Source organism: Calonectris borealis, chromosome 2, assembly GCF_964195595.1.
Source record: "Calonectris borealis chromosome 2, bCalBor7.hap1.2, whole genome shotgun sequence".
Lineage (NCBI taxonomy): Eukaryota > Metazoa > Chordata > Aves > Procellariiformes > Procellariidae > Calonectris > Calonectris borealis.
In genome coordinates this window covers 98702402-98728889 of record NC_134313.1, presented here as the reverse complement: position 1 = coordinate 98728889, position 26488 = coordinate 98702402, and the positions used below count along the sequence as shown (strand labels likewise).

The 26488-nt window shown below is 42.4% G+C and overlaps 1 protein-coding gene across 1 annotated transcript in view; it reads left to right on the top strand.

Annotated features, from left to right (window-relative positions):
* ADTRP (androgen dependent TFPI regulating protein) overlaps positions 1-24131 on the top strand; it is a 33313-nt gene extending 9182 nt beyond the window's left edge. The window contains exons 4-6 of the mRNA XM_075140706.1: positions 11635-11750; positions 16678-16829; positions 22986-24131. Coding sequence (XP_074996807.1) covers positions 11635-11750; positions 16678-16829; positions 22986-23029 — 312 coding nt within the window. The 3' untranslated portion in view covers positions 23030-24131. The remainder of the gene's footprint in view (positions 1-11634; positions 11751-16677; positions 16830-22985) is intronic.
* The last annotated feature ends 2357 nt before the right edge of the window (positions 24132-26488 follow it).

Below are 26488 nucleotides of genomic sequence, written 5' to 3'. Positions count from 1 at the left end.
TTTCTGCAAACAGAAGTCTATGAAATACAAAATGGCTGGGAGTATAACAAAGCAGATCTTAATTTTTAAAAAAGGTGAAAGAACCAAAGAACATCTGACAGCTCTACAGCTAATAAGCTAATGTGTGCACAGCTTTGAATAGCTGAATTGCAATGATTGTTTACAGGTTTTCTATAAATACTTTCCAGATTTCTCCTTCATTTGCTCTGGCTGTTTTTATGATGTGTTGAATAATCACATATTTCTCATCAGTCAAGTGTAAGGCGGCTGACAGTAACATGGAAACCGTGGGTGGATTGTAAGGTCAGGGGGGCCTCATGGGGCTAATGGGAAGGGGGGGAGAAGGGAGAGGTTCAGCGCTAGACTGAATCAGAGAAGCCAAAAAGTATGAAATAATCGCACAAAAGACTAGTTTCTCTCCAGACTTCATTTCTTAAGCCCAACGCTTTGCAACCCACTGCAGCAGTTCCCGATGCGTATGGAAGGTAAATGCGGGAGGCTTCGGGGTTTCTGGCTGAGGACACTTGCTAAAGGTTTTGAGCAGCCACTTGATTTAGACAGGCGTATTCAGATACATGTGCCTGGAATCCAAACACACATAGGCATGTCCGCATTACTGATATCCGAGTGATAAACTGCAGCCATCGTGCACTTTTAACCTTATCACCTGCTCTCTGCCCACCAATTCATCTCCACAGGGCCTTTACGTGGCTGCCCAAACCTCCGCACAGACGCAGACGGGCACCACTCTCTCTCAAAACCATCGTCCACCAAAAAGAAAGATTCCTTGTGTCCGCAGCATCACGCCGGTTTCGGGTCTGGGATTTGGTACGGGCGACTGGTTGAAGTTTAAAATCTTCACGGTAGCGGAGGTGCTGGGGAAGGGAGGGCACAGGGTGGAGCTGAGAGGAGATGGGCTTTGCTGCTTGTTTTAATCCCGGCGCACAGCTGAGAATTTGCCCTTTCCATTTCCACATTTGTTTATGACATGGGAAGGTTGAGAGGTGCTAGAACGTACATTTTTATTTCATGTGCAAGAACTCTTTGCAGGAATCCCTCAAACGAATTTGTTATAACTTCTTTCTTACCCTACCTACATCTACATTTCATGACAGAGTCATTCTGACAACAACAAAAAGCTTTTCCATTTCAGAAATGTCAAAAACAGGTGTTAAAAAAGGAAAACAATTCTTCCCCAAAATTATTTTGACGAGAGAGAAACTTCACATAAAGCAAACCTCTATCACAACCTAGAATTTTCTTTCTAAAGCTCTTAATACGCTGTGCTTGACAGTTCCTGGGTGGGAAATTTTCCTTCCAGTCACTATCGAGCGCAAAACATCTGCCACCACCAGCGTAGACTGATCCCCGCTATTGACAATCCCCACGTTTTGGGACACCTTCCAACAGGTGCCTTCAGGCTTAGCAGAGGCATTTCTTTCTTCCAGCCCAAAATATCCGCTGGGAACACTAGGAAGATCCAGGCAGCTACTGACACTTTAAGGGACAGTCTCCAAGTTCTGACTGCCAAGCAGACGCTTTTTCTTTGGGTTCATTTCCTTGCACATCATTGCTATACTTTATGGCTCTGAGATTACAGACATTTCATGGCAGATTGAGGCAGCATCTAGCTGGCTTTGGTGGAAAAAGATGTCAGTGTATCAGTAGTAGACGTCAGTGCCATATTATTTGCAGTGGGAGTGTTTTTTTTTTATCTCGGTCTATTTTAACATTGTAAATAGGGAAAGCATATGTTGTTATGTAACTGAAGAGTGAACCTAAAAAATAATCATGCAAAAACACTTCAGGAATACCAAGCTCCTTGAGTTCGCAGTGATGCTGCAGCACCTTCCTTGCAAAAATGAACTAGCCATTTATTTTTCTCACATTTACTGCTCTTACAGTGGGAAAGTGTCATCGCCCACCTGGTAGCCCAGAGTCGTACAGAGAGCATTACATTTTAGGCATGTTTTTGCACTCTGAGCAGAAACATCTTCTGTTTTGCAGAAAGGACGGCTAATGCAGAAAGGAATCTTGCTAATATTTGAAGGAGGCCAAATACTCCAGACCAGCTGGGTTTCTCTCTTTGCCTTTCTACTGAGTTTAACCCAAGGGCTGTGCCTCAGTTTCCACTTCTGTTTGCCTGGGATAATTATATTTTACCATCTTTATACAAAGCTTTGAGCTTCATGGATGAAAAAAGCCCACCCCTACTTATGTCTCAAGCACAATTATTTTATTCGAACAAGATTTTCCAAGTGGAAGATGGCTGAGATAAAAGATAGGCTGGCCAATTCGTCAAGTGAAATTGTTTATTTCTTTCCCAGTCATCTCTTTTCAAGCAACATCTGGATACTCTCCAGAAAGCAACTAACTGCTGGAGACAGCTTGGATTAAATCATATGCATATATTATTCAACTTAATGGCAGTATAGGGGAACACTACCTTTTGAAGGGGCTGACAGAATTGAATGCTAAACAAAGAGGGGCAATGGTGGGTCAGAAGAGATCACTCAAAACCGTTTTAATCTATAACAAAAGAGACACATCAACATTGACCAGACGTGTTCACAAAAATGGTAATGGTACAATTGCCTTTTTTTAAAGGAGGTTTATATTTTCAGTCTGTAAGGCACAGTTCTTGTAAAACACAAATTTTCTTGTAAAAAACACAATTTTCTTTATTTTCAGGCTGTAGCTAAGTTTAGTTTAGCCGTCTCTTTTCCTAATTTATTCTGTAGCCATGTTATCCTCTCACCTTGACAAAAATCAGCATTTTAGTGTCCTGGGCACTTTACTGACACACAGTTATGAACTCTACATGTTCTGAAGACCTTGTAAGCTAAATAACTAGGAATCAAAAAGGAGGTATATTAAATGGAGACACAGAAGAAAAATGACTTACCTGGCAGAATTTCATCAAAGACAACAACAGACCCCACATGGCCTCAGCCTCTCAAGCTCCTTTGCACTTTGTCCCATTGTAGCTAAGCAGTATCTGAATGTCAAAAGAAAATGCAAGGGAGTGAAAGAACAACCTAGGTGCACACAAGTAATTTTCCTTCACTGAAGCAAGCCACCGATGCCCTGACAGTAAGAATACCAGCAAGACTTGCCATGTCCCCTCTCATCTTGGAGCTTCTTGGTATCTACAAGCTGCTTGTGTTCTGCCCACCTAGCTAAACCATTACCTTCCCTCGTGTGGACACAACTACATCAACAGAAATGTTATTTTGGATCAGTATGACTTACTTCCATCTGGAAAAAAAAAGAAGTTATATGAATACAAATTACTCTTACTCCTATGTGAGGGCATCTATGTGAAGGATTATATTTTCCTACAGCTATTTTAGGAAGCTGCTGCAACACTAACCAACCAAGGGGGTGCAAAATCTCTGTGTGGAGCAGAACCCGCTTGTCCAGGCCGCTCTAATTGGACTCCTGCTCCAGGTGGGTACACAAGAACCACCTCAGGTTCATCTTTGACCATCTTAAATGATTCTCCTTGCAATTGGCATATAATGCTTAATAATTCTTGCATATTTACACAAGAGAGAAACATTTCCATTTGTTTGCATTTCACGGTATCTCAATTTTAAGCTGTCTGGCAACTATGGACATTCATAGGCTTCCAATTACATTCAGCTTTTGGCAAAGAAGAAGAATGTGTGTGCGAGGGATATGGCACATGAAATTAATCACCCCACACATTTAAGAGCAAAGACGCTTAGCTTTTCCCAGCACTGCATATATATTTTTTTGAAGTTTCTATTTTTGTTGTCATAAACCCATTTCCTCAGGGAGAAAGTATGTGTTTCACAGACAAACGTTATGGCAGGGAATCCTCCCTGGCTGCTGCTACCCCGGCGAGCACAGGTGCAGTCTCCGTAACCCACCCCGCGAAGGAACAGCTGGAGACAAATATTCCACACCGAAGGATGTGTCACTTCAGTCTCATGTCAGCTTCCAGCTGCAGTGCAACATCAGTTTCTTAGACTACGTATCTAATGTCAGGGAGAAATGCAATTAAAATTCTGGCATTGACACGGGGACAAAACATTTGCTAGTAAGCAACAGGATATTCAGCCAGGGCCTTACTTCCAAAAACGCATGCGTGCGTGCAAGAAATGTTATCTCTGAAGCTCTTTTACCTTTGGTCATACAATCGGTCTGATGTTTCATCCATTTTTCACAATAACGTTCCCAAACTATCTACACGTCTCAGAAAAAGCAGAAAAAAAAAAATGTTGCTTTTCAGACAAGCATGTATGGACCTGGAAAGGGCAGAAACAGATAGCAGTTGACAGTTCAGAGAGGAGAGCTGCTGGAGTTAAATTGAGCAATAGCTTCCTGACTAATTTGTCACCACACCTGCTCAGTAATAAGACTCCTTGTGCCTCTCGCTCTATCCATAAAATAAATCCGTGGTTCCCTGAAAATGCACTGATGGCTGAGAATATAAAAGACAGGTAGTAACTCTAAGAGAGAATTATTTCTTTAACTAAATATGGCAATGTACTAGTTAAAGAAATAAAATGAACAATAATGCCTAAGCCCCTCCCACTCTGAAAAATAAAGAGAGGTTAAGAGAGGAAGAAAAATGTGTAAGGACAGATTGCAAAAGAAGATTTTAAAGGAGGCATTTGAATGAAGGCAGTATCATAGCAAAATAAATCAAAAGAGGGAATTTGTTCCAAAATGAAGCCAAGAAAGGAGAGAGCATACACAGATTCAGAAAATTATGAGGAGTATAAAACTAAATAGAGGTTATGGTGACAGGAAGCCATTTAGTTTTATTACGCTCAGATAACACAGGCTGTAATTGTTTATGAAAGCATCCAACCCAAGGAAATTTCCATGGACAAGAGGACGAGCTGAATAACTGAGTAAACACCTCAAGGGTCAACCAATGAACACCGGCTTCGTGAGCCTCATAGACAGCACCGAAGTGGGTTTTTACTTTTTCTTTGCAGTAACATACCGACAGAGAAGCATGAGTTTCGGCCACGAGTGGTTGTCAGCACACAAGCTCTGCGGGGAATTTGTCTGAAAGGAGAAACACGGGCCATTTTTCAAAAGCACTTGATGGTGTCCAACTGTGTCCAGTGGAGTTTAGTTTGGCCAGTGGTAACTGTTTGTGAAAAATCCCCCGCTAAAGTCTCACATGTTAATGGAAAGCAGACACAGAGGGTATGTAAATGCAGACGAATTAGAAACAAACAGCTATGGTCAACCGAGGCATCGTTTCCTCCTCTCTGGAGTCAAACAGGGTCAAACCGAGTCAAACTGCGACGCACGCGTTAGGCATACGAGTGATCTCAGCAGCTCTGGGGAGATTATTCATGGGCTTAAAACTCAGCCTAGGATGGAGCCTGCAGCTGAACACAAACTTTACCCAACCCTGTCTTCTCAGCCCCAATAAACTTGCTTTTACTTATATTCTCAACAGCAAAACGAGAATATAACATTGAATAAACACACAAATTACTCAAAATATGGGAAGTAAAAATTCCATATGGTCTTACCAAACAGTGGAAATAATATCCAGAGAGGACTATTTATCTCAATTTAAACTCATGAACCTGAAATGTATCCTGGGAAACATACAACATAGGGTAGGAAACAAAAAAATAAAGAAGCAGAAGAATGTTATAATTTCATTCTTCTCCACAGGAGATGAATTAACGTGCCAATACTTCAGATAAAGTTCAGCATACGTTCAAGAAACTTTCTTCCCCCTGTATTCATATACCAGAGTTTATGAGCCATAAAAAGAATTTTGCAATTTTATAACTAGTTCAGATTCACCTGAGTTTGTCAGGATAAAAGCAAAGAAACCAAACCCAAGTTAAAAATCATAATAAGTGCCAAAAAGAGCCACAGAGGATTTTTAACCAAATGTTTGGAATCAGAATTCAGATTATAAGTGTGATAGGTTAACAAAATGTCTCTAATAATTTTGAAAGTCCCATAACTTTTATCTTTCCACTCTACAAATAAATTTTAAAAAAGGCATTTAAAATACTTCTGTCCTTACAAAATTTGTAAGCTGAAAGCTTTTCTCAACAGAGGTTATTAGACAAGTAAATATATTAATATTTCAGAGAACATAAAAATAAGTGCTAACAGGATTCCTGCCAAGAGAAGGAAAAAGCTCTCTGATTCAGTTTGGTTCATTGACTGATCAGTACACACAGCTATTGTTTCAGCCTGTTTTCCTTACCTGAGAGTGAAATAGTTTTTTTCTCCCTCTGTGATAATTATTTTTGACAGTTTCACTGTTTATATGTGAAACTGAGAAACTGTTAATTGAAATAAAAAATGAGTCACTGTTTCCAGCAATTTTTGCCAATGTTTTGATCTGTGTCAATCTGAGCTTAATTATTAAGTTTTCTTTAAAGCAAGAGGCAAACTGTATATTTTAATTTGGGCCCATACAAATACCGCACTCTTCAGACATACATCAGTTTAAGGATATAAAGCACAGCTAAACAGGGTTGAAAGTATATTTAATAACCATGCACTAGAGACCTATGGTAAAAATAACACGAATGAGAAAATACATCTTTTTTGTTGAGAAGGATACGAGAAGTCTTTAAAGCCTTTCAACAGATATGATTAACCATGATATATGGTCTATCACTAACGATGCTGCCAAAGTCAACGTCTATCAGCTGTGAGAGGGAAATCATTTGGAAAGCCAACTGCATGTCGTAGGCAAAGGCCAACCACACATTCCTCTGGTGTCTGCTGTATAAATATGCATCTGCTCTCGTAAACATGCTTGGTTGTTCGGTAGAAATTCCACTGTGATTTTACCGTTAATGGACAAAATGGTCTTGGCAGAAATCCGTGAAGTCACCAGTATGCTCTGGGATAGCAGAAGTGCAAGGGAAGATTTTCCCATATGTTTGTTGGGCCTGGGGCGTGTGTGTACATGGGAAGGAAGCAGGGGGAAGAAAAAAAAAAGAAGCTTTATATCCACACAGGAGAAATGCTAAATCAAAAAATTTTCATCCTAGGGGTGCATGAAGTAGCTGAGAACTGTTGTAGAAATCTGTCTCAAAAAGGCATTTGCATGGCAAGTTTAAATGGCCCTACAAAAAGCACATCTAGTGGATATATCCAGTGATTCTCTCTAACTAGAAATAAGCTAATAATCTATTAATAAATAAAATTGGATTAATATTTGGCAAAATATTTTTTAAAAGATACAATTATTTACACAGAAGACACAGCACACACTCTAATAAGTCATGTGCCAGTGTCATCATTGGACTTGGGAAGAAAGCAGCTTTCCTATGCCACAAATTTCTTTTTCTGAATCAGGATCGATCCAAGACCTTTAACAAACTGTTCACAAAACAAGAGGCAGACAGCCCCACTCCTGAATGCTTTCACTGCTCTTGGAGGTGGAAACACTCGTCCATGCAGTGGGAAGCTGGGGTGTAAATCAGGCAGAGCAGAAATTTACAATCATAGAATAGTTTGGGTTAGAAGGGACCTTTAAAGGTCATGTAGTCCAACCCCCCTGCCATGGGCAGGGACATCTTCAGGCAGATCAGGTTGCTCAGAGCCCCGTCCAACCTGACCTTGAATGTCAGGGATGGGGCATCTACCACCTCTCTGGGCAACCTGTGCCAGTGTTTCACCACCCTCAGCGTAAAAAATGTCTTCCTTATAGCTAGTCTAGATCTACCCTCTTTTAGTTTAAAAGCATTCCCCCTTGTCCTGTCACAACAGGCCCTGCTAAAATGTTTGTCCCCATCTTCCTTATAAGCCCCCTTTAAGTACTGAAAGGCCGCAATAAGGTCTTTCCGGAACCTTCTCTTCTCTAGGCTGAACAACTCCAACTCTCTCAGCCTTTCTTCACAGGAGAGGCGTTCCATCCCCCTGATCATTTTCGTGGCCCTTCTCTGGACCCGCTCTTGTGCTGAGGGCTCCAGAGCTGGATGCAGGACTCTGGTGGGGTCTCACCAGAGCAGAGCAGAGGGGCAGAATCACCTCCCTCGACCTGCTGACCACGCTTCTTTTGATGCAGCCCAGGATACGGTTGGCCTACCCCTTCCATTAAACTCTTGGCTATTTCCAAAAGCAGCCAAGTTTTCCAGCTTTGCCAGTAACTTTCAAACTTCTTTTGATTTACAGGCCCTTGAGTATTTTCTCTAACTCCTCCGTAAGTGGAGGAGCCCACCAAAAAATGACTTGTCAAGCAAATCAGCATTTTCTAAATTAGAATAAATTTAGAAATAAAAAGAAGAGCTCCCAACTGTCTTTCGCAACCACTACCAGTTTGCTACTCATCCACAGTGCCAATGCGTGTGTTAGAGCAGCGGGCTCCTCCTCGCCACCCCCAGCTTGTCGCTCCCTGTGACCGTATCACGCTGTCCGCACGTGGTTAGCGTGCTGCTGCAGGGTGCCTCCGGCCATCACCCAGTGCGGTGCCGCTCACTCCCGTGGGGCAATGAGAAACTGTAAATGAGGTGCAAAGCGCTGCTTTTCTCTCCTCTCCCCTCTCTCCTGCGGGATTCACGTACTGTAAAGCAGCGCAAAGATGTATGAATTGAGGAAGAGAAGAAGCTGGCTAAGCGAGTGGAGACGTTGGTGGTCTTAGTCACGATAGCTTGCTCCCGTCAGAAGAGGAGAGCCCCCATTTCATCCTCTGCTTCTGGATGCGTGCACTTGCACCAGCTCTGGAGTCTGCACGGCCCTTGGTAGCTGGTTCAGAAGAAAACTGAGGCTGGGTCAGAGATGCCCAGAGAGTGCTTGGCAGAATCACACTCAACTTCTTGTCTAGCTTCTCCCATGAAGGGCTTGCCCAGCTCCCCTAGGTGGTCATTTCCCTGCTTGCCCTTGCTACATATTTCCCAGTATAAAGTTACATCTCTCTGGAGGAAAACTGAGCCAATTGTCCTACCCGCAATGGACATGGAGAACTCGCCCATCGCAGTCATCGCTGTATCAACCTCTCAAGCCTTTGAAACCTCTCTCATCTTCCTTTTCTCTCTAGACACAACAACGCATTCAGTCCTGATTTCAACGCCTGTCTTTGGACTGCTTTCCTGTCCATACTTTCTTGATGTTTGTGCTGTCCTTTTCTGGACATGCTCCAAATTATCTGCACCTGTCAAAATGGGGTGCCCTAAATCAGAGACAGAGTGCCAGCCAAAACCTCATCAATTCAAGCGGAGCTGCATAGTTACTTCCCAGGTCTTTCTTACACACAATATTCCTGTTAATATCGTCCCAGAATGCCACATATTTTTTCTATTAAAGCAGCATCATACTGCTGACTTGTACTTATTTAAGACTCACTCTGAGAACAAAAAGCCCCAAACTAAGGAAATAAGTATATAAAATAACCCCCACATAAAATCTGTTCACTTCAACAAAGGATTATTTCACCAGGTCACTCCTACTAAATCCCTTGTAGGACAGCAATAATACAGCTGGAACAAACAGCTTATAGTTGTTAAAAATGTTTAAATTAATTAAAAGACTAGCAAGGACAATTCATGTATCCCAAAAGAATTTTGTGGCCCACTGGATGTCAGATGAAAACCAGGATTTACATCCACTTCGCATAGTGGACAAATCCACTGCGAAAGGCTAAAGCCTAAAAATGAGGACAAAGTGCAAGTTTTCCATCATTGCTGTCTTCCATGGGCATTTTGGTTTTATTCAAAGACAAACTATTGACCACCTATGGAAAATAAACTTTTTTTTAATCATTCTAAAAGCAGCTTAACACATAGATTTCTGACTAAAAGACAGTTACAGGGATTATATATGAAAACTATGTGCACCAAAGACATTTTTCTGGTTAAATGAATCCAGGAATCACTTGTACTGATACAAGACGACCTCTGCTATCAACCAAGTGGGTTGTAGAGCTGAAGAATATCTTTGTGAAACAGAACAGAGGAAAATCTCAGTGCCAATGAGGGAGAGGAACTGGAACATCAAATAAATCTTTTCTATCTCTTTTCTCTAAAAAATGATAACTGAGATGGAAGGGTTATTTTGGTAGTAGGACAGCCAGGTATGAATGGCAGCTCCTGGGGGCGTGCTGGGGGGGCTGAGGGAGGACGTGCAGCTTCCAGTGAGCTGTCACTTGGCAGCAGCAGACAAAAATGGATGTCTGCCTCTTAAAAGAATAGGTAAAGAATGTTTTCATGCATGCTATACGTAGCTCGATGTGCATTTAAAGAATTTCATGTGTATTTGTGGCAACTTATACTATAAATATACAGCAACAAAACTTCAACACCATACTACCATATCAGATACACAGCACAGCTTCTGACAAATACGTACATTGAAGGTACTAGAACCACTTCTAGTGGGACAAGAGGACAAGAGGAAACTTCATACCATACACCCAGCAGGTTATGCCTTCAGTGAAGAAAAAAAATCATTAGTTTGGTGGTGTTTCCTGTTTAAAAGTCTATCTTTCTCTGCTGCCCTTCCCCTCTTTCTCCCCCCATATACCCGTGAAACCATTTGCTTAATTAATAGGAATTTAACCAACTAGTCAGCTACAGTTATTGCTATAGTTTTCTCCCATTGCACCTCATTGACTGTTTTTGCTGTGTTGCTCCTCAGCATTATTTAGGCCTTCTGTCCTAGGTATTGCAACTTAAAGCTATCATTTGCTTGCACAGGGAAAATTAAAAAACTTTTAGTGGGGAAATTTCACCCCAACAAATTATTTTCTGAAGTTGCCACAGATCAGCCAACAAGTTGAGGCATTAGCATCCCAAGAGCTCCACATTGTCCGTTTAACATCCAAGCCCAGAAGGACTTCTGCTGTGCTCCCAACCCCCTGACAGTGAGGAGCACCCCTCTTGGAGGCAGCCTCCCCACCACAAAACAGCCAGTGCCACCAAGCTCTCTGCCCTGTGCTGAAAATCCTCTGTGCTCAGACAGTTATCATCATAAAAGCCCTTGAAACTGAAGCTGCTTAATACAATTCAAACTCTTTGACAAAAAAAGAGAGAAGAAAAAAAAGCTTCTCCAGCAAGCTAACTCTTTACTAGCTCTTGGTTAAGCTCGTTTCAAGTTCCTTCATCATCTTGAATCACAGCTAACTTAAGTCCTCTGTATGTTTACCACCACGTTTTTCAGTTTACAAAGAGCAGCACAACACACTGCAATTGCACTGGAGTAAATAATAAATGACAATATATAAAATATAATAACGACTTGAAGAGAACACGAAGGCAACTCAGCAATTGCTTAATGAGTTCAAGGAGGAGACTTCTGACATCCTCAAGCGCACATAACAATAGACTTCAATATCTTTTGTACTCTAATGGGAATTACCAAAAAATTTATTGCATTATAAAGTGTAAAAGGAAAACTCACCCATTATAAAGTAACGCAGATCATTCTACAGGCAGAGCTCATTACAGTACTTTTTACAGCATACTAACAAGAAAATTTCCGTGCTCATTACTGCAAGGGTACTTCTTCACTATAAAAAAAAAATGAAGTATGCACATTTGTATACAATTACATTCAGTATTGTTAAATAATCTTTTGCTCACGGGCAGGCTCTTGGTTTTTGTGATCAGCAATGACCGAAGGCGAGGCACTGCGACCGGTCAGTGACGGACTCTCTTTTCTCCTCAGCACACAGTTGTATTGCCATTTGCTGTCCTGGAAATCCTTGCCACGCCGCACCGTTACCCAGCAAAGAAGAAGGGATTGATCCTATTAGGATTTGTCGCTTTTCTGTATATCAGTTGGTAAGAATTACGTACTTTAAAACATTTTCAAGTGATCTACTTTGTAAAACAAGGCCAAACGCTGTACTTAGATTTAAGTTCCCTCCCAGGCATGTGGGAGACAGCAGTCTGTTCTGTGGAGATGTCATTTAAACTTCAGCCGAGACCCCTGAAAACTATTTCCAGACGTAGGCAGAGCAGGTTTCTTCAAACACAATACAGGTCCTGAGACCATACATAGTATCTCCTGCTCTTCTAAGGCCTCTTATAGAAAAGCAACTAAATTGCCATAAACTCTGGGGTACTTTGAGTTATTTCTGCTGGGCTGGAGTTTTCATTTCTACCAGTACCATGAAATTTACCTCTGCTCGCTGTCTTGCTCACTGCAAAACCACCAAATCTCAAAGGTCTGGGGGTCACGGGAGCAGAAGAGGAATAAAACTCAGTTTGGTATTTGGCAGGGACACATGGCTGGGTTTAGAAACTTGAGACAGAAAATGATACTCAGAGCCAGGTGCAAACCAACGGGTAGCAAGGAGGCATCTGCCCCACTACCACCTCCCACTCCACCGGTGGACACCGCCTACATTTCCAGCAATGTGCCACAGTTGATTTCCAACCTGTTGGAGGGTGATCCTGAGAGAATAAACTATAACTAACCAGGCCCCCCCAGCCCATAGCCATCCACCCACCTCCTGTGTGTGTGTCATGCACCCCTGGAGCTGGGTTTGCATCCGCTCCTGCTCATTGCATCCCGGCTGCAGTGCCGGGGTCTGGAGGCACTGCCCGCTCCATCTAACTATGGGCAGCTGCCAACACTCCAAACCACTCTGAGGGTGCCTTATGTTGAGACTCAGCTCAGGAACGGGTCCGTATAGTTTCAGGGTACGCTGCGATATCGCTTTCCAGAGCTCAGGAAAAACCCGGGCCCTAGGGTGGAGGATACAGAACAACTGCTCAGCAGAGAGGTGACCTGTCCTCATGCAAAGATTTCTGAGAAGTCACTGGGACTATGGGGGAACCCATCCTTCCCATTCCTACCCATCAGTTCTCACTCTCAGCTAGAGACGACCTTCAGCCCACCAAATGAAAATTAAAATAGAAAATAAACTGCACAGATGAAATGCTCTTGTGACTTGAAACCCATCAGAGTGGCTGTAGAAGCAATGGACTTCACTGCTACATTACGTAAACAAGTTAGGAGCCATTTATCCTAATCCAGCCCAAAGCCTAATAGGATTACGACCACAGCTTCCTAAATTTCTTTTCTATGTTCTGGTTCACCCAGTTGCTTAATGCCAGCTTTGTTTTGCTTGTCTTCTGACAGCATTTGGTTTTTACTGTCTTTGAGACCGGACAGCTCTCCAGGCAACTATTACAGTCATGCTTTCCCCTAAAGCCCCCACCAGCTGAGCAATTTCACCCCACAGGAGACATGTCTCATGCCAGGACCTGAATCCTCATCAAAGGATGAGGATCAACACAAGCATCAACACATTTGAGGCCTCCCAGTATCTTCTCTGAATTGATGTTGCATGGTGCTGCTGGGGTCCTGAGTGGAAGGTGGTCCCTTAGAGCACTTGTCCCCTGTGTCCCAGGGCCCTGATAACTGGACAAAAGATATTAGGATTTCAATACTGTTGCTTTCTCTCCTCCCGAGGCAGCAAGAAACCTCCTGTCTGCTTTCTTCTTGCCTCCTTGTCTTGGCTCCCTGCAACCACAGACAACAGCTTTCACCTAACAGAAAATTTTTTTAGCCTGTGCACTGAAATCTTAACACGTGTACACATCTTAACACGTGTACACCAGGTTGGTGCTGCAACCTGGTGATTTAATAGCCCCATTCGGGCACCTTATGTTTCACAAGCAACAGAGTCCTTCCTAAAAGCCTCTCCTTGAACTGTCACTGTCGTCGCTGCGCTCCCCTTTCCCCAGTGTCGATGGGCTGAGAACTGACTGGTTCCTGCAAGACAGTAGAGAAACCGAGCAGCCGGTGACGCCTTGCACCAGGTACCTGCCTCTGAGCGGGGCTTCACTACAGCTTTGAATACCCATAGTGTTCAAAAAGGAAAGGTGGCTTTCAGTTGCAGGACACCAGGGCTAAGAGAACCGTTAGGCATGTTAGTTAATTCTTGCAAGGATGGATCTTGCATCTCCTGGTTGCCTTAAGTAATGCCTTACTCCTGGAGTCATCACATTGAACACAGTGAAGAATATGTAAATTTTAGAACTGGCATTTTAAATTTTAAAAAGGAAGTAACAATAGATTGTCCTTTCCCATTTCAGTGGTAATAGATTAATATAAAATAAATCTTAATCTTCACAATTTTCCATGTGCCTTCAGATAAAAGTTCAAATTACCTTTGCAAGGGAATATAAACCATCATAGACTGCACTCTCTATACAAAATTAAAATACAAAAAAAACCCAAACCAAATTAAATTTAGAGACTGATGGCTTTCTTGTAATATGTCCATATTCCACCTCTGTTAGGAATCAAAATATTTTTCCTTCACTGCATGCTCATTTTCAGTTCACAACCTTTTAATTTTGAATTAACCACAGTCTCAGAGAGCTCATATGTGGCCAATACATATGTGTTCTCCTTTCTGGATTTTCCCATTTAATAATTCCCTAGAGATATACTTTTTTTTCCTCCTTCAGTGAATGTGGTGGTCCCATTAACATTAATGGATGGCTAATGAGAGGACAGGATAAATCCCCCAGTTGCACCCAGCTGTACTACGAGAGCACATCACCTCTCCCTGGTATCTATACGCTGTCCTCTATCCTATAGCAGTTTGGCAACTTTGGTTATACCCAGGGCTGTTATCTCAACCTATCCTCCCCATAATTCTGGGCATTGTCTGCTTCTGACTTACTCACTGATAGCCAAGGTAAACTCTTGGTAAAAATTGAAATTTGGTGAAATGAAATCTTCAGAATAATAAGCCTCTGAATCCTGCATGTATATTTAACAGGTGATTACCCATGAAAAATGAGCAATATGTATTTGCAAGTTGTGGGGTGCATTTTATGAAATCCCTAGCAAAAAAAACCCCAAAAAACCAAAATCAAAGACTGTCAACCATTCTGTGATCAAAATGAGTAAGTTCAGGAATCTGGAGGTATGCCCCATGATAAAAAACCTGGCAACACACAGGTCCCACCAAGTCAGAAACCTGCAAGTGTTTTAGTGCTCCTGCATTTGTTTAGGTTCAAAAATATGGGTCAGAGTGCTTCATATGAGGCACGCCAGCTGGCCAAATTGCATCAAGATAATCTAGTTCCTCATTATATAAAATAAAGGCGATTGTCACTCTCTGTTTTACCGTTTGAGACACATTAAGAAAATAGTAGCCCTGTGCAGTGGAGAACACATGCTGGCATTTGCACGGGCTCCAGTTAGCACCCGGTCTTCAGTATTGCTGCTCAGCCTCTCTGTGGCCTTTTGTGCAGGCTTTTTTTTTTTTTTTTTTTTAAATTACTTAGCCCTGTTTGTTTGATGAAAGAACCTTAAATCTTGAAAATGAGTCTCTACACTTAAAATTTCCATGCTCAGCCCAGACAGCTCCACTACCAACCCCCTCCATTTCTCCACCCTACCCCTTAGGTGGGGATTAGTCAATCTCTCTTTACAGGCAAGGTAAAAACCCAGCAGTTTTATGCCCTAACCCTTCCTTCTCTAACTAGAGAAAGGAAAAAATAGTCTTTTCAGCCTTTTTTTTTTTTCTTAGCACTCTCCCATTCCTCAGTTTCGTGACACAGTTTCAGGCTGGTGGGGCAGCCTGTTTGTCACTTCTCTCTGAGGCGTGATGCTCAGTGTAAGGTGGCAGGCTGGGTGCCATCAGAGAGAGTGGGATTGCATTCCCATGTTAGCACTGGTGGTGGAAAGCATGGCATACTGCTCAGATGTGGGTTTTTTAATCAAGAATTAAACCTTTTAGGACTCTTTGGACCCAAAGGTTCTCTTTAGGGAAGTGCTGCCCGTTGTTAGAATGACACATCCTCAAAACAATCCCTGGAGACCTCTCCTATTTTTTATATGCTTTACATATTTAATACAAATATATATAATTTTATCTATAAAAATGTATTTTTCCTATATTTAATATATAAAGAGCATTTTTATATTCTTAAGTCCAGGCATTTCCTACCAGCCACTCTTACGAGCCATAAACAATGAAAATAATATCAGTGAACTGACAGCCGCTACAAGATGTTTTCTGAGAGAAGAAAAAGGCAGAAAGAGAGGGCCTAAGTCAAAGAAAAGAAGCCCTATAAAGCAGGCATATTCATCCTTTTCTTCTTTCCCTTTTCCAAACAGTGTTTTGCAAATGGTTCTGGCACAAAGGAGCAAAGCAGCTACATCTGTTTCCTACCTACTTGCTCCTCCTCTTAGACCAAGAGAAAAGGAGCTGGAGAATTCCCCTTGCCCTCTCGCCTCCTGAAAACTTCTTTCCACTCCCCAAAACTGTGGTCAACAGCGGTCAACAGCGGCAGGATAGAGACAGTGAGAAACAGCATTTTGTCTCCCAGACCCTTGAGATCTGGATAGGGGCTGAAAAGCTGTTGTAACTAAAGAGCAAACACATATGTGAGAGCTTATTTGAATTAGCTTCACTTAGAATAGCCAAGTGCACATCCCTATTTCTGAGCATTTTGCTATTCTACTGTTATTTTACTGCCGTTAATAGCCAATGCCACCAGGGTGACAGCAGAACATTGCGTGCATTTCAACCTGCACTGAAACCCACCTAATTTAGCAGCGGCTCAAGTGTGCTTCACAGCAAATTGCCCAAATGCCGAGGACATGTATCGACAGCTGAGCTAATTTTCTCTCTATCAAGATTGTTTTGATAACTTGGCCCTTCAGGAGTTAGAAATCATGAAGTGGTTCATTCTAACTGAATGGTCCTAACCAAAGGTCATTTCTCTCCTTGCCTAGGGTCCTGTGGATTTATTCTGTAACGGGAGAGTGGGTATATCCTCTCTTTGCTTTGTTCAGCCCGGCCGGGCTAGCAGCCTTTTTCGCCGGTAGCCTTGCCATCATCATGTCTTTCTACAACTTCGGGGAGTTCCTCAACCGTATGATATGGGGTCAGTCCAAGTTTTGGTTTTCACTTCTATCCATACGAAAAGAAATTTTATCTAAAATGAATTCCTGTGATGGCCTAGGCAGGTGGGGAGTGGAAGGGGGCACTGGGGGGTGGTATTTGGCTGTCTGATAGAGATTGCGAGGTCCTAACCAATTGCCAACAAACAGAGAACAAAACAGAGAACAAACAGAGCAAGAATCCCAACCCTACCAGATAGAAGGCTGGGCCAGGTTTCTCTAATGTGGTTCGAGAAGTACCTCTCACCAGCACAATCACTGGATTCTGAATTCCTTCTCAAACAAGGGTCCAGAGAAGCCAAATCCCTCTTACACCTGCATCACGTGGCGTTTGTCAGACTAGGGAATGGCACTGTTTACTGACAATTTATAGGAAGGTATTAGTGTATCCAAGTGAAAGCATGGCAGCAGCTCGGTGAGTAAAACAGCACTTCGGAAAGTTTTACAAACTGTTGAGATCACCTCCCTTCTGCTTCGGTAGCGGTATAATCAGTAGTGATTTAAAGAAAATGAAAGGCAGCTTTCTTGGGCAAATGGGCAGTTATGAAAAAAAAAAAAGTAGTTTAGGAAGACTCATTCAACAGGTGGAAGAAAGAAAGAACTGATCAGACAGCTTTGGGGGTTTGGCATGGGACATTATTATTTATTTATATATTTTTTTCCCCCATTCTGGTTTCCTCTCTCCTTTTTCATTCAAGATTAAGTTTTTGAGGATGAAAGTGTTTCTGTCAGGAAAACGCTTGTATTTTATTTGGGACAAATGCGTGAACATTTGCAATTTCTTAAACTAGCTTTCTGATGAAAGAAAACACCTCTGAAAATAAGACAACCTTTCTCTGTTCTCAGGGAACATTTGATGCCTGATCCGTTTTGTGAAGTCTCACATGCTTGTCAAGCCAAAGTAGAGTGTCTGTAGCTAGTCTCTCACCATCCGTACTCAGCTACCTAAAAGCAGCAGATTGACTTTCAAATGTGCTGAATAACCAACTTCACCGCTTGATACCTTTGCAAATAAGATGCTTGCTCTACATGTCCATGTTTGGAAATTTTGGCCGAATTCTATTCTTGCATAAACACGATACGAGATGAGTATTGCTGGTAAATGAAAACAGATCTGCAGCCTTTCTGCACTAGCTCTGGTTTAAGAGGCATCACATAAATAGTAACTATTACTAATCAAAGACCACATCATCACTACAAGACAGTATAGGTCTTTATATGAGATCTGATATCTGATACATCTAGGTATCAGATTTTTTCATCGCTGAGTACATATTAGTAATTTCAGGCCTAGAGTATGCCTGATGCGTAAGTTGGAGATAATCAGAATTAAAATAATTTGACTTCCAAGGTGTTGATTGATCAGACAAAAGCTTGTGCCAAGCAGAGATCAAATTAACTGGAAAAATTAGATGCATTTTGAACAGCTGACCAAATATACTCACTTAAGAGATGTTAATTTAAGAGATTTCTAAAGAAACTGTGGCAAGCACTCAAGATTCTTTTCTGTGCATAGAAAGGCTGAAAAGGCTGAAAAAGTTGTGATAGCACAAATGTAACCTCAGAGAATTTATATAAACCCAGCATACACGATATCCTCTGTTGGTATCTGGTGTGCTCTTGCAATCCATGGAGGCCTCCTGTGTGTGGTGGGTTGGCCTCTCCATGCATACTTGATATTCTTCAAAGGAGCCACAAAATCATGGCCTTAATTACATGGTGTTTTCATCCACGTGCAGGACACTCCCCCTGAGTTACAGTTCCCCATGTTTGTGCAAACTCTTGCTACTTCACGTGCATCCTCAGCTCTTCACCCCCAGGACTGGCAGCATTCCCTGGATTTGCTGTACGCTGATAAAAGAAGCTGCAGCTCTGCAGGATCTGAGACTGCAGTTTGATAATACAGGGGCTTTGGCAGCAATAACTTCTCAATAAGCTCCTGCCCACGGCCCCTCGCTCCTTCCTACTCCCCCCCCCACATGCCTGTTTCTTGCAAGCAGGGGCTGTTTTCAACTCGGATCATTTTCTCGATCCATTTCCCAGCTGTGTCCACCCAAGAGAAGGGTAGAACTTCCTTAAGCTGGTATTGATAACAAGGTCCCAATAAGCATTGAAACACAGCCAGAGGGAAGCTATTCCAAATTACAGTGTGCCAGAGTCTTAATATGTTCCTGACTGAGACAAATCTTTGGCTCAGCATTGCCAGAGTAAAAACAGCTGCAAACTGAATGAAGACGCGATTCCAACATACCTTTCTTCTCACAGCAAAAATGGCTCCACGTACTTTTTTTCATCCTACCCTTTCCTGTCTCACCTTCTCACACAATAAGGGAGATGATGCAGTTAAAATAACCCTGCAGAAAAAAAAAAACCCACACAAAAAGCAAAATAATCCGTGGTGGTAGAGGACAGACCTCTTCATCTCTCCGTACCCTCCCCCCTGCCCACCTCCTCCCTCCCCCAAAATAAAGGGGACGTGGAAGGGCACTTCTGGCCTCTCTTTTGCTTCGTGCTCAGTCTCCCAAAAGCACAGTTTGAGTTACAGAGTAATGCAATTGTCCACTAGGTTCCTATAGGCACATCTGGAAACACCTTCTCCAATAAGACCTGTAGCCACCAAGCACTTAGAGCTGATGCTGGTGGCATCTGCCAAGGCGGAGAGTCCTGCCTGGGCTGCTGTGACCAGGATTCGCCCCAAAGGGAAAGGCTCTGGGGCAGCTTCTTCTTTTCCTTTCTTTCCCACTTGAAGGAAGAAAGCTTGCTGAGTTTGCGCCCAGATAAGTTATGTTTATTCGAAGGTGCAAGAAGTGATTAACAAATAGCTCCGCATGAGTGGCAAGGCTGGTTTCCTTCTGGACTTACATCCTGTGGCAGACCGTAGGCTGCAAATGAAGCTTGTCCCACTGCATACCATGCTTCATATAGGCTCTCTTCCATGTTCCTTTATAGCTTCAGGCCACTATCACTTTTCCTAAAACCAACTCTGTAAGTACTTACTTTTTCACCCTTAAAGGTATACTCAGTTCCAACTTATTCCAAAGCCTATGGATGGCAGCTTCCAGCTTCAAGCAAGCAATTTTTAAAGCTATATGTCCTGTGCTTGACCAAAAAGATACAGTGTCATTTCTGAGAGCTGGAAAATCCAGGCTGTCAAATAATATAACCTTGTTTTTCCTTTTCAGAACAACCAAAAGATGCCAGACCCTAAATTTGTTTTATTATTTATAGCCAAATTGTTTCATACAGTATTGTAGATTTTAAAAATGTATTATCTCTCATGTGCCTCTCCCTCCCCTTGCACAGTTGGATTGGTGGTAACTAAGGCAACCCAGCTGCACAGCCTGAGAGGCACAGAAAATAGTACCAGTAATGACTTTTTTTTGTTTTAAATCCCAGAGTTTCTAGAGTACTAGACAATGTTGAGCAATACAGAAACTCCAAAGAGGATAATTGGAAACAATGGGCCGATTCTTTTACTGCCATAAATTTACCTCAGCCAAGAATTTGGCTGCACGGTCCGAGTACCAAAGACGAACAGTGCTATAGCTTCTCCCGTTCCCAATGGGTAGAAAACATCACGCAGGCAACTGATCTCATGTTACTTTGACCAGTCAAACTAGAACCCTCAAAAACAAAGCAAAGCAGTTTCCCCTCGGGTTTTGCTCCTGGTGAGACAACCAGATCCTTGGGAGAAATTCGAATCAAAGTTCTCCACATCAGACAGAGCAACATTTCAGGTGAGGTCTCTTCTCTGGCACCAGCATTTGAAGATGGAGCGGATTCATTTGTCTTCCATCTAACACACCTGAAAAAAAAAACCCAAACAACATTCATCGGCTGCTTCATTTCAAGACTCTGAAATGCGGGTGGATAGGAGCTATAGCTAGCAACAGCTACCCGCTCCACCAGTGATTCAAATGCCTGCTGAGGGACACTGGGCAAACCACTTTTTTTTTTTACAGCCACAAGTCCTCGGCCAAGTCCAGAGAAACGCTCATCCCCAGGTGGTGGAACCGACCTTTGGGAGAGAAATGGAGCAGAAAGGGAGGCTGGCTGTCGGAGCGGGCAGCAGCTCCCACAGACCCATGCCTGGATGCTCACTGTCCTCCAGAAGGGAAAGCTTCGGCCAGCAGCTGGCTGAGGAACACCAAGGGGACAAAGCCAGAATTAAAGATACTGTAAAGCGAGGGATAAGGCAGTACAACAAGAATAAGGGCCACTGCTCTCAGGAAAAAGAGGAAACTTATGGTGGAGTAACTTCCTCGTGCCCAGTGCTCTTCTACAAGCTCTTCAATATCTTGCAGAGACATTGCTGAAACGTATTCACCTAAGGCTGAGCTAAAGTTAAACGGCAATCTTCCCTTCAACGTATTTTTCCTCTTCTTTTTGGAGTACTTTTGCATTAAATGCATTTTCCAGAAACATAGGACATGTTTTAGGAACTGATTGTTTTCCCTGTGTTTTATTTTTGTATTTACATGCTTGTGAAACCAAGCTCTCTTAATACCCTGTAGTCAGCTATTGGGAAACCCAGCCTATGTGACAGCGCATGAATCTGTGTGATACAAATACTATAATAAGATTGAATTCTCGATGCTCTCATTCTTCTGAGCAGCTGTTGAGATTGCAGAAACCTGAGTGGCAAATAAAGGGATGCAAAGGGCAACAGTACAGGGTACGAAGTCATTCTACCATTCTACTGGTACAGGCTTATGAATGGTAAAACGCTCATGTTCTGCAGATAGTTATCAATCCAGATACAGGTTCCACCCTTTGTTATTATAGTGTCCAGGAGGGATTTTTAAACTGAGCCTCCTTTCTAGAAGATATCTTCATTTGTTCTATCATGCCTTTAAAAACAAAGAATAAGAGTCCAGGGTATATCTATTTCTTTCAGTGAACAAATAATGTTTATATCTACGATTTCACCGTATTGCTAGTGATGAATGGAACTCAAATTTAAGAGGATTTACAGCCTAGAGTTTGCAAACTAAATATAAATATTTACTTTTGTCTCATCCGTTCATCCTAGTTGTGCCACAAACCTGTGATGGCATATTTATAACCTACATATTTGTCACTCCCCCAAGCTGCAGTTTACCCCTCGGGTAGAGGAGTCTAGCTATTTAAAGGACACCTGCACCATCTGTCACATGCCCTACTCTTGCTGACAAGTTTATCTGATGATCCACTGGAGGGAGACCGGATCGGAAGCTCTGGCAACCCAGGGCTTACGGTTTCATCACTGGAGGCCAGACATTAGCAGGTGCTTGCTAATATGCTGTCCCTGGCCTAATAGGCTGGTCTCTTTTTTGGTGGAGTTTTTTCTCTCTCATCTTTAAAATTTCTATTTCTTACAGGATCATTTGGGAAGGAAGAAATGCCAGAATTTTGTTCCATATCAGGTCAATTGCCAAATGCTGTGCAGGCTGGAGATAAATAAAATACAGCAATTAGTGTTTCAGAGCCTCTGAGGTCTATGGAGAAGGAAAGCACCTTTAAAAGAGGGTTCTCTGTGGGTGAATGATCATCAACGGGGAAGAAGAGAGGCTGAGAGAGTGCTTTAGATAAGGGTACCCAAATATATTTGGTTATTGCCACACTTGGTGCCCCACAGTAGCACATCTGGTCTCTAGCTGGTGCTTCAGAAAGCTGTGGGTCTTTGGTAGGTCCTCTGCCATCCTGGCCAGACACGTGAGGATGCTCCAGATATCCTAGCTGCGGGATTAATCATCTGCTGCCTTTTAAGATGAACTTTATTTTTAAAGCTTTTCACGTATTCTTGCACCAAGCTAGGCTTGTTTGGCAGCAGATACTTTTTCCCCACTAGCAAAGCACCCTTATTGTCAAGGGATGTGGCCCGCGGTAGATTTCAAATCATTCCTCAGTAGGCAAGTAATCCCTTACTTGCTAGGGACATCCCAGGCTCATTCGACTTCTGCAGCACTTTGGCATTAGCAGCTGGTCCAAGCCATGCACTCACGGCTTACTCCCTCTCCCAGACGGGTTCGGTTCCCCAGGGATGTTGGGAAGCTGGGGCCAGGTTCACATCCTCCTCCCAACAGCATGCGTGGTCTGAGAGAGGACTTCTCCGTGGTGCCTTTTTTCCCAATAATCTGTTCTCCTCTGCCTCCAAACAGGAGATTCAGTAGTAATACTGGACTACAGGCGGAAAGGCAAGTGAATCCTCCTCTTCAAGCCAAACAACGTCTCCATGAATGCTGAAGCCATGAAGTAGAGGAAAATAAATGCAGCTGTGATAAATCCTTTCTCCAATGCATTGCAGCTTCTGGTGAAGCCATTATGTCATCAGACATATGGAAAACTGGTGGAAAATATGAAATGTTTGCCTCTTACATGATAACTCTGCAACTGCTATGAATAAGAAAATTGTGTTCATCTGTTTACACAGATTTCTCATCTCTTGCACAATGTACGTGAGGATGTGTCCATGGTTAAAAATCGTCGCTGGTAAACGAACTCCCTCATGAGCTTGGCACAACTCTGTAAAAGACCTCTGAATGCAAGCCAGCTCTTGTTTGGATTACCCTTCATCAAGTCTGGAAAAAATTAAGAGGAGGGGTAATTTTAACAGCGCTGTGACTTCCAAGCTAGCTAGATAACAAATTGGGCTAACAAGGACTGTAATTAGGAATGTCTGCTCAGAAAGTTCACCATGAAGCCAAGTTCTTCTAACGAGAAACATTCTGGAATATTAATATGCATAATATCTCCCCTCCATTTTAACAGGAAATCTGATCGCAACACTTTCTTCCTTTTTCTTGGTTTCAGTTAATCTTGCAGCAAAAGTAACCTAATTATACTGACTGTATGATTGCTTTGACAGAAAGCATGTTAATTTAAAGCACTGTTTAACATAAAGCTGCCTGCCATATAATTACACTCCATTCACATGTTTACTAATCTTGCTCAATATAGTTGATTTCTGTTATTAGCCTCAACATCTCGTTAACATCTAAAACACTGGAGATCTGCTTTGCAAACCTCCAATAAACAGGCAAAACCGACAGTGGCATAAGTGTTCCTTAATGGTCAACATGAAAAAGAAAGATCTCTGTTATTAGCCTTGCATTTAAACGAGGATTTGAAACTAGTTGCAGTACTTAAATGTCTAACTCCATCTTCATTGCCAAACCCCCTAGCTTAGAGCTACTGTGCACGCAGTTCACCAGGGTGTTATTTTCATCTTTCAAATGCTGCTGGAGCTTAGTAAAAACGAAACACATTGTAAGCTGCCTGTGAGCAATAAAAAAAATTATGTGTATACATAAGACTGTTCTTCTCACATGTTAAGCACCTGATAAAATTCTAGTCTGGGAAGTTAACATACTAGAGCTAGACTGTAAACTAAGTTAACTCAATGAAAGACGTGCGCGCATTCAATAATTCCCAGCTTATCTGGATAACTCGCTCCAGCTAACTTCGCAAAGGGAATGTAAGCAATTACACACACACCTCCCCCTCCTTTTGAAGCTAAAGGAGAACATGGAAAGAATTCAGCTGAAAGATGCTGAAGGAAGTATTTCAGAGAGGCACGCGGAAAAACCATGAAGGAAATTAGGGAAGAGGAGAAAGTTCAGGAGACTCCCTGTACAGGTTTGTTGGAGTGGGGTTTTTGGAGGTTGGGTTTTTTTTTTGTTTTGGTGAGTTTTTTTGTGTTTGGTGTGTGGGTTGTTTTTTTTTTTTTTAAACTAATAGTCCAGTGCAAGCAGTTTAAATGTCAGAAACTCAAAACAAAGCCTGGGCCCTGACACAGAGGGGCACTTCTTTCCACGTCCAGCCAGGAGACGGATGGCAGATCTCTCCCTTGGCTCCCGCTCACACCAAGATTTACCTTTGGGACGGGGGACGGGGGGTTTCTTTCTTCAAAAAGGGCTCAGAAGAGGCCCTGCTCTCTGTCCTGCATGGAGAGGCTGGATCCCAGTCATGCGCTTTGGGGAAGCAATCAGGAACCCCTCTCCCCAAAACACAACTGCCGGGATCTCGGGTTTGCTTTGCTCCTTTCTCTGATGCACACGAAGCCCTATAAGGAGGCAAGTGTACGTCAATGATCACAAACCCACATTTCCCCCGTGATTTCAAAAAGGCTTTACTGCGGTACACTGAGTAAGGGTCTGGCCCTTATGACATTTACACTAGATTTCTCTTTCCAGTCTGTTTGTCTCTCTCATTTTATTTTGAGTAAGTATGCAAAATCAGTCAGAACTGTTTATTTATAGCTGTAGATTTTCATGGCTGTATAAATTAGATGTTATTACTGAATGAGATGCCCGCCCACTCACCCAGTGCAGCTGTACAGGAATCCTTTCATGCTGCTCGACGGTACGCAATCTCCATCGGGAGGAAAATGACACGCTCCCAGTCAGACCAAGGGACCGCCGCTTAAACCCTCGGGCGAAAAAACAGCAATTAATTTTTTCTGCAGTACAGTGTGCAATATGACAACCACAATTTCCTAATACTATTTAGACCTGCCACTTTTGTTTGGTAGAGAGAAAATGAAGGTTAAAATTCACCAGAGCAAAAAACCCCAAAACTAGAACCTAGCCCTGGCCTTTCTTTTTACAAGTTTAAGTGATTTTTCTTTGGAGGAAGTGAGGGGGTCGGGGACAGTCAGGGGAAGTAAAAGTAAAATTGGTTGTTATTTGAGACAGAGCATCATGAGAAAAATAAGGACCCATCCCATAGGCACACAGAGAGCTGTTTCCAGCAGAAACAGCTGGAAAGCAATATCCACCACGATTAGGAGCTTTCATCTTAGCTCACACCTTTGTAACAGTTTACTCCTACAAAAAGCATAGGCAAGTGCTAATTTATTCCCTCCCCAATTTCCCACACAAATTTCTTGGTTTGGGTCTCTGCCAGAGCTTCAGGGTCACAATCTGACCTCAATAACATAACTGAGGATTGTTCCAAGCCTTCAGTGAAGATTTACTTTGATGGATATGGGGCTGGGATCTGGCATGCAGAAAATATGCATTTACATTCTACCAAAGTGTCTAAAATAGTTGCCCAGAGAGGCTGAAATTCAATTTGAGACCTTGTATTCACTTGGCAGAGCACATAATTAAATATTTTGTGCCACAAAATTAACCAGAGAGTCTCAGGGGTGTTGGTAAGAGGAGGCTTAGAATCAACCATGAGACACAAACTAAGACCCATTTCCCAGGCAAGTTACTCAGTAAATACTGGAAAAAATCATTGCATTCATATATGGGCTCATAATAATTAACCTTACTGATTATCTGGTTACCTCAGAGGAAGAGGTTATTGGCTGTGTGGAGTCATATGAATAACCCCAATATCAAGTTCTGCTCTTGAACTAAAGCTACTGCTTACAGCTAAGAACTGTTTGTGATCGAATTAACCTTTTGGAAAAAACAGCAGGTAAAAACCAAATATGATTACAATAGGTGAGACCTCGTACCAAGTGGTCGAAAACTTCAAAGTGAAATTTTTGCCTTTTTGAAGTCTCCAGAGGCCCCACCCTGCAAGGAGTTCGATGCTTCTGAAAAGCAAACCAAATATCTAAGGTGTTTGATGTCAATACACTTTAGTTTAACTTCCAGACATCAGTGTTTAAAAACACTGGTTTGAGTAAAACCTCTAGGATATGACCCAG